At 51.3% G+C, this 14,386-nt stretch overlaps 6 protein-coding genes across 6 annotated transcripts; 5 read left to right on the top strand and 1 right to left on the bottom strand.

The window, feature by feature from the left end:
- Window positions 1-1,200: 1,200 nt before the first annotated feature.
- On the top strand, window positions 1,201-2,733 carry M436DRAFT_14312 (uncharacterized protein; the record flags this gene model as incomplete). The annotated part of the gene is made up of 1 exon (XM_013571900.1): window positions 1,201-2,733. A coding segment is annotated over one exon (1,533 nt), but the record flags the coding sequence as incomplete, so codon positions are not given.
- An 869-nt stretch (window positions 2,734-3,602) lies between these two features.
- On the top strand, window positions 3,603-4,271 carry M436DRAFT_46012 (uncharacterized protein; the record flags this gene model as incomplete). The annotated part of the gene is made up of 1 exon (XM_013571959.1): window positions 3,603-4,271. A coding segment is annotated over one exon (669 nt), but the record flags the coding sequence as incomplete, so codon positions are not given.
- Window positions 4,272-4,659: 388 nt separating this feature from the next.
- M436DRAFT_46040 (isoleucyl-tRNA synthetase) lies at window positions 4,660-8,040 on the top strand (the record flags this gene model as incomplete). The annotated part of the gene is made up of 4 exons (XM_013571968.1): window positions 4,660-4,710; window positions 4,770-4,965; window positions 5,020-5,213; window positions 5,263-8,040. 4 exons carry the CDS (start codon window positions 4,660-4,662, stop codon window positions 8,038-8,040), a joined length of 3,219 nt encoding a protein of 1,072 aa, XP_013427422.1.
- A 124-nt stretch (window positions 8,041-8,164) lies between these two features.
- On the bottom strand, window positions 8,165-8,455 carry M436DRAFT_81553 (uncharacterized protein; the record flags this gene model as incomplete). Its single annotated transcript, XM_013572280.1, has 3 exons — window positions 8,165-8,188; window positions 8,243-8,338; window positions 8,390-8,455. 3 exons carry the CDS (start codon window positions 8,453-8,455, stop codon window positions 8,165-8,167), a joined length of 186 nt encoding a protein of 61 aa, XP_013427734.1.
- A 1,005-nt stretch (window positions 8,456-9,460) lies between these two features.
- M436DRAFT_46126 (Sfi1 spindle body) lies at window positions 9,461-11,581 on the top strand (the record flags this gene model as incomplete). The annotated part of the gene is made up of 1 exon (XM_013571984.1): window positions 9,461-11,581. A coding segment is annotated over one exon (2,121 nt), but the record flags the coding sequence as incomplete, so codon positions are not given.
- Window positions 11,582-12,829: 1,248 nt separating this feature from the next.
- M436DRAFT_81551 (uncharacterized protein) lies at window positions 12,830-13,522 on the top strand (the record flags this gene model as incomplete). Its single annotated transcript, XM_013572279.1, has 1 exon — window positions 12,830-13,522. The coding sequence occupies one exon, from the start codon at window positions 12,830-12,832 to the stop codon at window positions 13,520-13,522; it is 693 nt and encodes a 230-aa protein (XP_013427733.1).
- Between the last annotated feature and the right edge of the window lie 864 nt (window positions 13,523-14,386).

The following is a 14,386-nucleotide window of genomic DNA, read 5'->3' as shown; positions in this document are numbered from 1 at the left end:
TTCGGACCAGATGGGCATACAAGTTCAGCATCGTCACAGCCATCTTTAACACTGCAACATTGTCATTCAAGCCTACGGAGTACCCAGGCGGCACATTGGGAATGGCGATTTCGAAGCGCCGTCGTGTTCGTCGGATGGTTATTGGAAGTGCAGTATTCTCACGCACCTATCGCTTAGATACATGCATATGTTACCACGTCGAGAGCGAATGATTGTATTCGAAGAGGCGCCGTGCCACTTCCCACGGAAGGTGTTCACGGGGATCGCCGCTGCGGCTGACTCGCGCTTTCCTGTAGCTGCATCAACTTGGCTTCCATTTCATCACAACCACATTGTTGGTAGACACATCCAGACACCCCGGCTTGGAATCTACCGGTCAGGATCGTCTAGGCAGTCGAGTTCGAAGAGTCGTCTGATCTATTCTACAAAGATGCTCCTTCTGGTCCCTTGGCATGGAGACAGCTACATGTCACACCGGTCTGGAAGCAAGCACTCGGTTGTTGTAACTATCTCATTTGGTTTTCTTGCCACGCGTATGCTTATTAAGCGCTGGCAATCCGACTCGGGTCTGGAGCGATGTGCATTTGCATGGGTCTCATCATGGCAGCCCAAACTGGCGGAGCCGCCAAGCGCGGTAAAACACATGGCCTGACATAGTATCAACTTCACTCGCCTTGTGCCGTACAGAGAGCCTATCAGACATGTTGCTAGGCGCTGACGAGTACTGGGTGTGGTTCTCGGTCTAGAAATCGGTAAGGTAAACGCTGTGACAAGTAGCCGGCTTGAGTGCATGCTGCAATGAATGATGCATGAGTTTCCGCCCGATATAGCTTGCACAGCATGAACAGTCTGCTGGTATATGCAAAACGAAGGAGTCTCGAGTAGATTGAGATCTATACACTCTCATGGCATTAGCTGATAGCATTGCTTCTGCAGTATCGAATTTTCAGCGGTATCTACGCGCGCGAATGCAACAAGCAGGTCAGACCGACCACTGAGATGTTTCTTCTTCTCTGTGAGGCGGACCTAGCACCTCGTTTTGGTGTACTCCGTATTCGATACACATATGCTTCCGAAGCTCGATATATCTCATCAGCCTCTTCTTTACAATCTTCTTCTTGTTTGATCATGCTCGAGATGAATGGGCACGGCATTTTCGCCAGCTTCGCGTTCGTCGCCTTCTTCTTCCAGCGTACGAACGCTCAGAGCTATCTTGCGATCGACTGGAGCGAACGAACCTATGGACCTGATGGACCATGGAATGCTCTGTCCGTCCATGTTGGTGGGATTAAAAACTCAACACCCATCGCGACTCAGCAAGTACAGATTGACCTCTATCCCGGAAGTTCCTCGGAGACGTACCTACCCTACAACGTGACGTGTGATACGACTAAGACTCTCTGCAACTCGGGCAGAACATGGTCACCGATCTATGACCCAGGCACGGATCCTATGACCGGGAAAGGCTTCGAGTTCGACGACAAGACCTCGAGCACATACTTCAAGGGACCGACGGTCGGCCAGGCAATCACACTTGGTGGTCAGACAGTATATCAAGCCAATCTCGTCAGCTTTGAGATAGGAGCAACACCATTAGGCCAGAATATAGTTACGTATCCCAATGGCGTGAGAGCTTACCCGCCACTTGGACTCCTCGCTTTGGATGCTGGAACGATGGACAAAGCGTATCAAACTTCTGTTGTACGCCGTACGACCAGTCCCTCGGCAGACTCTTCTAGTGTTTGGATACCAGCGGGCTATCTTTACAACCAAGGGGTCATACCCTCTTACTCTTGGGGTCTACACATGGGATCCGCTGCTCTTGACTATCCTGGATCACTTGTTCTTGGTGGCTATGACAAAAGAAGATTGATAGGTCCGTACACTACTTTTGGCAGTCAATACCCGACATTACTCGATATTGGAATTGGGGTTGAGACCGGAGGGACTCCTTTCACTTTCCAGAATAAGACTGGTCTATTGTCGTCCGACAACGAGGATTCGAGAATCAACGTGGCGATCGTACCGCATTCGCCTTCACTTTATTTGCCGCCCCATGCCTGCGAAGCTATAACCAAGGAGCTACCAGTTTACTTCGACCAAGTAACCAAGTACTATCTCTGGAACACCTCCGATGCTCTTTACCAAGAAGTCGTCAGCTCGCCGTCATATCTGAGCTTTGTCTTCCCACCAGCTTCTGGGGACTTGGACAATGTCAACATCAAGATACCCTTTGCGTTGCTCAATCTCACACTCACCTCTCCGATTGTCTCTTCTCCGGTCCAATATTTTCCCTGCCAACCAGTTGAACCCAATGGTACTAATGGCCTCAGATATGCTCTTGGTCGTGCCTTCTTGCAAGGCGCTTTTGTCGGCTGGAACACCAATGCGGAACTCGGCTGGCTGGCTCAAGCCCCTGGTCCAGGTGACTCAAACGTGGGACTGGGATCTGAGGGGAAGAACATTGCAAACAAAGCCACCAAACTTGACGTTTACGATGGTACAGTGACGAACTACTTTGCCCAGTCTTGGTCGAAGCATTGGACGCCTCTCCCATTGACCTCTAAGGCACCAACTTCCACAGCTTCCCCAACGATTGCTCCAACTCAAACTGCAACACACGAAGCATCGAGTACGTCCACAGCTACCATAGCTGGTGTCTCCGTTGGCAGCAGCATCGGGCTGGTTGCACTCATTACCGGTATAGTTCTATGTATAATGAGGAAACGAAGAAGGTCAAGAGCCAATAGAGAGCACAGTGAGTCGTTCAAGACTGACGGAGATGTGTCAATTGGGACGCTCTCTCACACTCACATGCCGCCACCACCCTTTGGCCAATATCAGAGCGAACATCATCATCTTGCTGAAATGTGTGGAGGGCATGAGAGACAAGAGTTGCACCCCTCCCATCGATTCGAACTGGGTTCGCGCGAGCTCCAGGAGCTGCCTTGGGAGAGCGTGTCTAGACCTGTGAGGGCAAAACAGAGCGACATCTATGAGCTGGGACTTCCTCCGACGCCACGTCTAGAACGATAACATCGTCATGTCTCCCTTCTTCCGGCCTCTCAGCTACCCATGAATATTATGTTGCTTTCAAATAGCTTCTCGATGTCTTTTCTCATCCTTCCACAATTGTTGAACCTATCGAAATGCACAGGCTTGATCGAGAAATGACTTCTACCACAGAGAGCCCATGACTTGATGGCTATCGATGGGTGCTTGCTCGTCGTCTGTAGCAGCTATGCACTTTCATAGCCACCCGTTGGACATCTTATTGTCCACGGAGAGGCTAAGGCTGGAATTTCCATACGTGGTAGTGAAAGATTGTGGGTGGTGAAGAGTGAGCATTGAGTGAACGGAAAATTCATGAGAAAGCGTCTATGGCCGGGCGATATAAAACCATCATAAAAAGACACACTCCTCTCTCAGGATCTCTACACGCTTACTCCTTCCATCGCAGATCAGTTCAACACTGACAGCCACACCCTCACCATGTCGTCTCAAGACGAAGCGGCCGAAGTGTACAGAGACCTACTGGCATTGACGACCTCTAAGTAAGTTACTCCTACAGGCGCGTCGTTGGCCGCGACTAATAACATCTCAGTCTCTACAAGAATGGATCGTACTCCGACTTCAAGATCGTCTGCGGAACAGACACATACAACGTCCACAAAGCCATCATCTGCCCTCAATCCGAGTTCTTCCGCGCAGCCTGTCGCCCGTACCCCTTTCAAGAGGGCAAGACCGGCGTGGTCACGCTCCCTTGCAACCCTGGACGCGACTTGGATGCTCTGGCAGCCCCTATCAAACCCGATGACTTTGATTGGGACATGGATGTAGAAGACAAGTCAGCCGTCAAGCTCATGGTACACTACTTCTACCATCACGACTATCCTTCAGAGTTCCCCACGTACGAAGGTCACGACAGCTTGACGCCAAAGACTGCCACCAAGGGCGTGTTAGCCGTTCACGCAAAGATGTTCGCAATGGGGGAGAAGTACGAAGTACGTGGACTCAAATCTGTGGCGCTGGAAAAGTACCAAGCATGCCTGCCAGAGACGTGTGCTGGGTTCGGTACTTCCATCATCATCGCCTTCATGGGTACCACCGAGACTGAAATCGACCTGGGACTGCGCAGCGCAATTGTTGACTCACTCAGCGATTCCGATTGGATGGTTGAGCACGAAGCGCTAGAGAAGACGATCGAGGAGATTCCAGAGCTTGTTTATGCTCTTTACCGCAGACTTCTGGAGAGATCGAGATATTGGTGATGCAAAAGCAGGGCAGATCGCACGAACAAGAATCAGGGCGGATCCAAACAGATAGTAAAGCAAATACACTCACGATCATCTCTAACCTCTCTTTGTGCAAAGTATGTCTCGCAAGTAGCTATAGAAATGCACAGTCATTTCGATGAACAGAGCATATTCACCAAGAGTCGTACTATCACCGGCTCTCAGTGGACAGAGGTTTGTTGTGACGGCTCACAAGATTGAATGATGTTAGAGTCAGAGGACGAGTGAGGGGAGGAAGGTTTAGCCAAGACTTGCCCCAGATTTCATGCCGCTCTGTGACTCCACGGTGGTGAGTCGCGGCGGCCAAAAAAGTTGAATACCATTGCACCACCTTTCTGGGCACACGACCGGAAACACTGAAATCATGGCGGTCAACTTTCCCAAGGAGGAGGAGCGCATCCTCGCCCAGTGGACCGTACGCCCATCTCAACCCGCAGCCGCTCTCAGCTCGCCATGACTAACGCCCAACTCTAGGAGATCGATGCTTTCCAAAGACAACTCGAGTTGTCGGCGCAAAAGAAGCCCTACACCTTCTACGATGGCCCTCCTTTCGCTACCGGCACTCCTCACTATGGCCACTTGCTGGCATCCACCATCAAGGACATCATTCCCCGTTACTGGTCTATGAAGGGACACCATGTCGAGCGCCGTTTCGGCTGGGACACCCACGGTCCGTCTCATGCACAACCCATGGCGGCAAGCGGCTTCGTCTGACAAAGTTTAGGTGTGCCCATCGAGCAGATCATCGACAATAAGCTGCAGGAAGAGCTCGGCGTTCGTGGTCGCGAGGCTGTTGAGAAGATTGGTATCGCAGAGTACAACCGCAGATGTCGCGAGGTCGTCATGACCTACTCGCAAGAGTGGAGAAAGGTCATTGGTCGTCTGGGAAGATGGATCGACTTTGACAACGACTACAAGGTGAGCATCAAGACATACGCACAAGAGAGCAAGCGCTGACACGGCGCAGACCATGGACCCCACCTTCATGGAGTCGTGCTGGTGGGTCTTCAAGCAGCTCTACGAGAAGGACCTTGTCTACCACGGCGCAAAGGTTCTGCCCTACTCGACCGCCCTCGGCACTCCTCTCAGCAAGTCTGAGGCTCAAGAAGACTACCGTGACGTCTCGGACCCGGCCATCGTTGTCAACTTCCCCATTCTCGGTCGCGAGAACGAGTACTTCCTTGCCTGGACCACCACTCCTTGGACCCTGCCTTCGCACACCGGTCTCTGTGTTCACCCCGACTTCGAGTACATCAAGATCCACGATCAAGAGTCGGACAAGAAGTACATCCTGCTTGAGGTTGGTCTCAAGATGCTGTACAAGGACCCTAAGAAGGCAAAATACACTGTTCTGGAAAAGATGAAGGGTTCTGAGCTTCTAGGCGTCGAGTACGAGCCTCCATTCGACTACTTCAAGGACGAGTTCAAGGGTGTCGGTTTCAAGGTGCTCAACGACACATACGTCAAGGTCGACGAGGGTGTCGGTATTGTCCACCAGTCTCCCGCTTTCGGTGAGGACGATTACCAAGTCGCCTGGAAGGCCGGTATCATCAACGATAAGCGTGCTCCCCCCAACCCCCTGGACTCTTCAGGCCATTTCACCAAGCAAGTCCGTGACTTCGAGGGTCAACACGTCAAGGCTGCCGACAAGGCCATCATCAAGCACCTCGAGAACGCTGGCCGTCTCGTCAAGAAGAGTCAGATTGTCCATAGATACCCTCATTGCCCTCGCTCAAAGACTCCTCTCATCCAGCGTGCTGTTCCTTCGTGGTTCATCAAGGTTGAGCAAGTCGTTCCCAAGCTTGTCGAGAACCTCGAGAAGACTCACTGGGTGCCTGGCTTCGTCAAGGATGGTCGTTTCCACAACTGGCTTGCATCAGCAAGAGACTGGAACGTGTCAAGAAACCGCTTCTGGGGTACTCCCATCCCTCTTTGGGTCAGCAGCGACTTCAAGGAGGTTGTCTGTATCGGCAGCATTGCTGAGCTGAAGGAGCTCAGTGGCTACACTGGCGAGATCAAGGATCTTCATAGAGACACCGTTGACGGTATCACCATCCCCAGCAAGCAAGGCAACGGTGAGCTCCGCCGTATTGAGGAAGTCTTCGATTGTTGGTTTGAGTCGGGCAGCATGCCTTACGCCTCCCAGCACTACCCCTTCGAGAACAAGGACACCTTCCAGGATAAGTTCCCTGGTGACTTCATTGCCGAAGGTCTCGATCAGACTCGCGGTTGGTTCTACACCATGTCTCTTCTCGGTACCTTCCTGTTCGACACTTTCCCCTACAAGAACTGTGTCGTTAACGGTATCGTCCTCGCTGAGGATGGCAAGAAGATGTCCAAGTCGCTCAAGAATTACCCCGACCCCAATCTCATCATGGACAAGTACGGTTCCGATCCTCTCCGTCTGTACATGATCAACTCCCCTGTCGTTCGTGCTGAGCCTCTGCGCTTCCAAGAGCAGGGTGTCAAACAGATCGTCTCGAGTGTTATTCTTCCCCTCTGGAACAGCTACAACTTCTTCGAGCAGCAGGTTGCTCTTCTGAAGAAGCAGGCTGACATTGACTTCATGTACGACACTTCCATTGAAACCAAGAACACCAACGTCATGGACAAGTGGATCTTGGCTTCTTGCCAGTCTCTGCTCAAGTTCGTCAACAACGAGATGTCAGTATACCGTCTGTACACTGTTGTGCCCCGTCTTCTCGAGTTGATCGACAACACCACCAACTGGTACATTCGTTTCAACCGTAGACGTCTGAAGGGTGAGAGCGGCCAGGACGACGCGATTCACGCTCTCAACACTCTCTTCGAGGTCATCTACACCATGGTCAGAGGTCTTGCTCCATTCGTTCCTTTCATCACCGACAACATCTACCAGCGCATCTCCAAGCACATCCCCGAGAGTTTGCACTACGAGGATATGCGTTCAGTACACTTCCTGCCTTACCCCGAGGTCCGTGAGGAGCTGTTCGATGAGGTCGTTGAGAGACGTGTCAAGCGTATGCAAGTCGTCATTGAGCAGGGTCGTCTGTGCCGTGAGAGAAGAACTGTCTCACTTAAGACTCCCCTCAAGTCATTGGTTGTCATCCACTCTGACCCTCAATACCTCGAGGATGTCAAGAGTCTCGAGTCATACATTGTCGAGGAACTCAACATCCGCGACCTTGTCCTCAGCACTGATGAGGAGAAGTACCACGTGCAATACTCTGCTCTTGCCGATGTCAAGTCATTGGGTATCAAGTTCAAGAAGGACGCAGCAAAGATCAAGAAGGCCATCCCCAACCTTTCGTCTACAGACATCAAGTCATTCATGTCGAGTGGCGAAATCACCATTGAGGGCTGCCATCTCTCAAGCGAGGACCTCAGAGTGCAGCGCGGTATCCAGCAAACACCCGAGACCAAGCATCTCGAGGTTGCCGTCGACGACAACTGCCTCGTTATCCTCGACAGTTTTGCATACCCCGAGCTCGCACAAGAAGGTATGGCCAGAGAGTTCGTCAACAGAGTGCAACGTCTACGCAAGAGTGCTGGACTTGTGCCCACAGATGACGTGCGCATGGTATACAAGGTTGTCAAGGACGACAACAACGAGGTTGACAGCATGTTCAAGGAGCAAAAGTCATTGTTCGATAAGGCTATCCAAGGCGAGATCCAGCGCGAGGATGCTGATACTCAAGGAGCATTGGCGGAAGAGGATGCCAATGTTAGAGATGTGCTTGTCAAGTTGATGCTGTTCAAGCTATGATAGAATGTTTGCAGGATGAAAAATGTTGACGACTCAGATTCATAGAAATACTAGGTCAGAGATATGAGCAAAAAGACAAAAGCTGATTTCTTTGATATCTGTGTTCTTGTTCGTAATTATGCTATCATCGTTTCCTGCCTGCAGCTGCCTGTGACAAGCTCATTAGCATCGCACCTTCCCTCGGACTATGGATGGCACATACCAAATAGCAGTTCTTTAGTTGCATGAACTCCTTCGCACACATATCCTTGCGAACATTCTGGTATTCGGCAACGATGCATTTGCCATATGAGGCGCCCTAGACTTGAATGAGAATTGACACGTCGAGATGGGGCAGAGAGTGGCGAACTTCAAGTGTGCATTTTGAAGTGGCTGTGATGAATTTCTCAAGAGGCTTCGCTCTGGGGGTCGACATGATCGAGATGCGATGATATTGGTTGTAGGATATTCGAAGGCGTTCTGGTAGAGATGGAGCAAGCAATTGGCGATGTCATGGACTTGACTCGAAAAGGCGGTGTTCGGAAGCAACCGAGGGCTGAGGTGCATGTGAAAGTCGCGTCTTGGTCCAGCAGCTCTTTCCTTACGACAACAACAAGACTTGTGTCTTAGCGCTTTTCATTCTTTCTGCGGACGACGAGCATGTTACGGATTACTACAATTGCATGATTTGTCGATCCGCATTCACAAGACACACGAACGCGCGAATGCCGTCTCCGCCATCGTCACAGCGCCGGTATAGACGACCGAAACGAAACGCGTCAATAGCAGCAACTTCACGCGAGCCGGATGCCAGACTCGTCGGCCATTGAGGAGTTGCCGCCCTTGAGTGACCAAGGTCAGTTTCTCCCAATGACAAGATTACGTTTTTTTGAAGACTGACCAATTCGCCAAAGACATCAACATCCTCTTCCAGATCGTCAGCGACGCCCAACAATCATCACACCCCCCAGTCAAAGCCCTTTTCGCCGCATACGACAAAGTCCTCGCCGAACATGGGATCGCGCAAGAACATGATCAGCGCTTTTTCCGCTATGTCTTGCGACTGGGCGAAGGCGCTTCTCATAATACCCGGTCCTTGATGTTCAGGTTGCGCAAACTGCTCGCCAAACTCGACATTCACATTGTTGTGCAGGACGACCAAGATGCTATAGAAGAAGAAGAGCCCGAGTGGTCACCAGATAACGTCCGACCCACGCAAGAGCTAGGACAGAGTAGTGCGACACGAAGTCGGAGGGCAAGCTTCAACGATACTAGGTTGGATGAGACTTGGGTTAGTGGTGGACGACTCGATCCTGCCCGATCTCGACACAGTCCACATGCCTCGCTGGACGACCTGTCGCGCATGCGAAGGCCCTCGACCCATACGCTGCGTGCTCCCAATGGACTGCCGTCTCGAGGCAGAGTGGTCGCTCAACCACAGATGCAGCTGCGTAGAAGCCATTCTTTATCGACTCAAGGCAGAACCAGAGCTACTCGGCCGCCAGCTCCCGGACCCTGGTCTCGTCAACAACCTCCTCTCGACTATCAGACTGGCCTGACGGACGATGACGAGACCGAATCCGATATTCCCAGCTCTCCGCCAGTCTTGCCATCGAATTATCCAGCTGCACCCCAGCACGTCATACCTCTCGAAGATGAGTTGGCCTACGAAGCCGAAGCCTTTTTTCATGCTTCTCAAAGCAAGATTGCGCGCCGATGTCTTCACCAACTATCGTTTGAGTCCTCTCGTATCCAACATATGAGTCGTATTGCTCAAGGCCACGATCAGCGACTGCTCAAAGCCCAAGCTTTCAGCATCTGGGCTGCCAAATTACTTGATCGACGTCAAGCTGCTGAAACAGAACAATTCTTCGAACAATACGAGCGCAGAGCAACTCGTGCACGAGACCTGTTCCTCCTTAACAAGGCTTTTACACATTGGGCACAGTCTACGAGTGACGAGGTCGCTAGAACATCTGTTGCTAGAAGACACATTCTGCGTACCCGCTATTTTAACGCATGGCGTGATATCTCAGCCGTCAATGACCTCAAGTGTCGTCGCTTGGGTCTGCGCAAGTGGTTCTCTGTCTGGAGGACAAATGCTGCCCGCAAAGCCGTCGACAACGAGCGTGCTGTTGCCGTCTTTGAAGAAAATCTCGTCCGAAGGATCTGGTGGAAGTGGTTCTGGGCTTTCTGCGAACGAAAAGCTCCGGTTTGGCATGACTATCGTGCTAAACAGTCTTGTCTGCATCGCTTGACCGGTGCTGTAACTCGTCTTCGACAGCATGGAGCTGCTGCAACAAACATGCGAAACAACAATCTTCTGAGAAAGACCTTCAGCGCCTTGGTTGCTCGCAAGACTGCCATCCAGTCACTAGATCGAAGCGCAGAGGAGCATCATCGAGTCAATCTGGTGAACAACTGCTTCCATCATATAGTGCAAGAGTCCAAGTTGGGCCATGCCTCGAAAGAGATTTCTGCTGTCGTGTCGAGTCGGCTACTGACCACAGCCATCTCAGTCTGGCAACTCAATACTCAACTCACTCAACAAGCCGCCGCTGTAGATCGGCGACGCATCCTCCAGAATGCATGGACAAACTGGAACGACAATTTGCGAGCTCGTGCACTTACTACGAAGATCGATGACCGAGTTGTGCTCGAGAACCTCTACAAGTGGGTCTTGCAGTCTCGACTTGCTCTCTTCCGACGTGTCATGGACGCCAAACTTCAAGAACGTGCGTTGCAGACCCTGAGCTTGAGACTGGTTGAACAGTGCTTCCACCTGGAGGAAGCAGCCATGATCTTCAAAGAGCACAAGCGCAGACGAACGCTTGCTTCCGTGATGCTGAGGTTCCATGGTATCTCACGAGCGGAAGAGATGATGGAACGACAAGCAATTGAGTTCAGAAACACGCGCGTTATGAATGCTGTGCTGCCAATCTGGACCCAACGAACACAACACTTGATGAAACTAGATCGATGGTCAAATGACGCTAGATTCTACTGTTTGGCCAACAGCACTATCAAAAAGTGGAAGGATGCCACATCACAAGCACAGCGCAACAAACGCAGAGATGCCTATGTTCAGATCCGAGGGCGTGTCAAGCTACGTATGGTCCGCGATTGCTTTGCTGTTTGGAGGGAAAGAGCCAGTGTGGTCCGACAACTCGACGCCACTGCTCTCGAGCAGGTCAACAATCGACACGTCAACGCTGGTATTGCTATCTTCAGCTTGTGGCGTGACAAAACTCAACAAAACAACCAGCTCTCGGTACAAGCTGAGGAGTTCTCTGCACGCCTTCTCTTCCTCCGCACGATTGCTACCTTGTTATCCAAGGGCCAAGAAGTTTTGCTGCATCACGCGCAGGCTCTGACACTCCGCGCTCAAACCGTTGACCTGCTCGCTACTGGCACTCTCAAGAAGTTGAAGTGGGCACTCTTCTGTCAACGGCGCAATCTGGACTCCGCGGCGGCGCTTGAACAACGTAATTCGCAGCAACATCGTAGGAACATGTTGAGATATTGGGCCGAGCAAGCTTCGAGGCGAAGAGCCGCCAGAACTCTGCCGTTGCCACTCGGCCCTCAACAAGATGATGTACCCGAATCACCGACTAAGGCTTCGTCGCCAGCAGTTGTTCCTACACCCGCTCCGATTTCGCTTCCGCCGTCTTCAAATCTGTTCAGCAGTCTCAGACTACCATCAGCACGCAAGACCCCTGCACCGTTGTCAGCAATGAGCCGGCTTGCACCTCTTCTCAATGGTGATGAGGAAGAGTCAGATGTCGAAGACATGGACTTTGGCGCTACTCACCGCGCCGAAGAATGGACATCCTTTGATGTGCTGAGAGACGTTATGAATCGACAACAGCCACAGTTTCAGGCACAACCACCTGCACCTCAACGATTCGACAGTGCGGTAATATCGACTCCAGTTCCTGGGTATATGGCTCGCACTCCTAGCAAAAGAACTCAGCGAGCAAAAGCTCTCTCTGCGATCCCCTCAGCCAAACCGGCGCGAAGAGAAGTCGTCGTCTCCACTACTCCAGCACCCGTTCGCAGCAACAATGATGTCAAGACACCCATAGTTACCCCCTTCGAACGCAAGATGAGGAAAGGTGGCTATGGCAGTTCAACAGGGAGTGGTGGGGGTGTAGGCCTGGCTGAGGAGAGTTTCACTCCAGCTACATTCAGGCGAACGAGATTTGGAGGAGCACCTAGCTTTGGACTGAACGGGAATTCATCACAGCAGACGGGGAGGAGTGTTAGGTTTTTCGATACGGATGAGATCAAGGAGGATTTGGATGATGATGCAAAGTGAGGTGATGGAGATGAGATGTAGAGGTTATGGTTTTTATGTTTTCTTTCTTGATACCCCGTTTCTCTTCTTACCTTTCGATTCAGTCCTTCGTCCTTGCTTTATTTCGCTTTCAGTCTCTCGAGTCTCGTTTCGTTTTTCTCCAGTTTTTTCTTTTTTTTGTGGCCGGGCATCACACCCTGGCCATATTTACACATCATCTTCATGCCGCCGGACTGGCTATATCACGCATGCGGAAGCTTGACTTGGTACTTCATATGCTTTTTGAGCCTCTCCTGGCGCTCAGACTTCATTTCGAGTTCATCTGCTGCTGGTGACGCAATACCGTATCTATCTTCAATGTTCCAAGTGAGCGTATTCTGAAACACCTAAGGTTGCCTGGATTTGCTGGACACATCCTACTGAAGTGGCCGGTCCATCTCCAACGAACTCATAATTCCAGTCTTCCGCGAGTTACCGTCTTACTCCAGGATTATCACACCACTCTTTGCGATCATGGTTGGAATCGACCTCGAAGAATGGGTTCGCACCCGTGCTTCACGAGTCAGGGATCCCTCAAAACGAACACCAGACCGCTCGACCTACTTCAACGATGGCGACAACGTCGAAAGACAACTCCAACAAGACAACCACAAGATCTGGGGCTGGGTCATCTACCGCTGCACCTATGCCAGCGACGACGACTGGAATGAGTTTATGAGACGCCTTGACTTCTGGATACGCAAGGACTTAGCAAACGACGGAGGACTGGATATGCTGGGCAGTCTTGACCATCACGTTTTCGACGACAAAGAGCTTTTCGATGGAGCACATCCCTCTGTTGTTCGCGAGCACTTCCGCACCTGGTGCATCACTGCTCCGCAACAAGAACAAAGTTTCCCGCACGCAATGCAATCGCAACGCTACAACTACTGCATTCACGTCGACCAAGTTTCCCTCGATTCAATTCTCGCTGCACCAGCACCTCCCGACTACGATATCTCCCACAAACCAGGTTTTGTGGATTTGGTCTGCTTGAATACGCAAGGTGGAATGAGACCTGAGCATATGGATGGCCGTGACGAAAAGGATCTTTGCTGGATGCGTATTGGTTATACGAGTCTTATGTGCACTTGGTATAGTCGATTCCGCGGACAGGGGAGTTGGTTGACGGAGTATAGGGTTCCGCCGGAGGTTGGACGGCCTTGAGGAAGGAGAATGGCTTGATCACTTGCAATGTCACAGCTGCAATGGAACTACCCTACAGTTTGCTTGCGACCATGATCATCGCGTGTTTTGCGGCCATGCTCCCCAAGGCAGTGGGAACGAATCTCTTCGTCTCAAAGCTGGAAAAGCCGAGGTTTCCCGTGCTTCTCTCCTCTGATCAATACCCTGCAAGTCCAATCACCATCAAAAGTTCTATATCTTCGCTCTTCGATTCATGCACCTCTGGCCAGCCGACGCGAGCTTCCGCTTCTACTCGCTTCTCACCACCATCAATTCACATATATATTTCTTGTTGATCTGCAATCTACCATAACAAGGCGAGATGGCCGAGCGGTCTAAGGCGCCAGCTTAAGGTTAACTCCAGATACGCTGGTCCGAAAGGGCGTGGGTTCAAATCCCACTCTCGTCACTATCTCTTTTGTCTCTTTTCGGCGGTTTCACCACTATCTCATAGAGTCGAGGGAAGTGGTCGAATGGCAAGAAGAGTGGGTTCTTTTTGGTGGTTGGAAGGAGGATTTGGTGATTGTGCGTCTGGCTGGGGCTTGTCTTGTGCAGATGTTGTGCAAACTTATGCTGTGTAAGATGGGCTTGGCGGATTGTGCAACGTGCTTATGCATACATAAAAAGCCAGCTTAGCTCACTCGGGCACTTTCTCTGCTTGCTTGCTTGCAGCACATCTTGAGTGTAAGATATCACTTGGAGACAGATGGTATGATGAGGGTTACTCATGAATCATCAGTATATACCACTCGCTGAATTGTCTCTGTGTCAAATCGAACAAGGGACGCTGATATATACCACCGAAACTCTTTGTTCCCCATATGCAATCTGGATTTTGCGACGGGG

The sequence above is a fragment of the Aureobasidium namibiae genome, assembly GCF_000721765.1.
Source record: "Aureobasidium namibiae CBS 147.97 unplaced genomic scaffold scaffold_8, whole genome shotgun sequence".
NCBI lineage: Eukaryota > Fungi > Ascomycota > Dothideomycetes > Dothideales > Saccotheciaceae > Aureobasidium > Aureobasidium namibiae.
The sequence above is the reverse complement of the archived record's forward strand: the minus strand, read 5'-3'. Positions and strand labels throughout refer to the sequence as shown.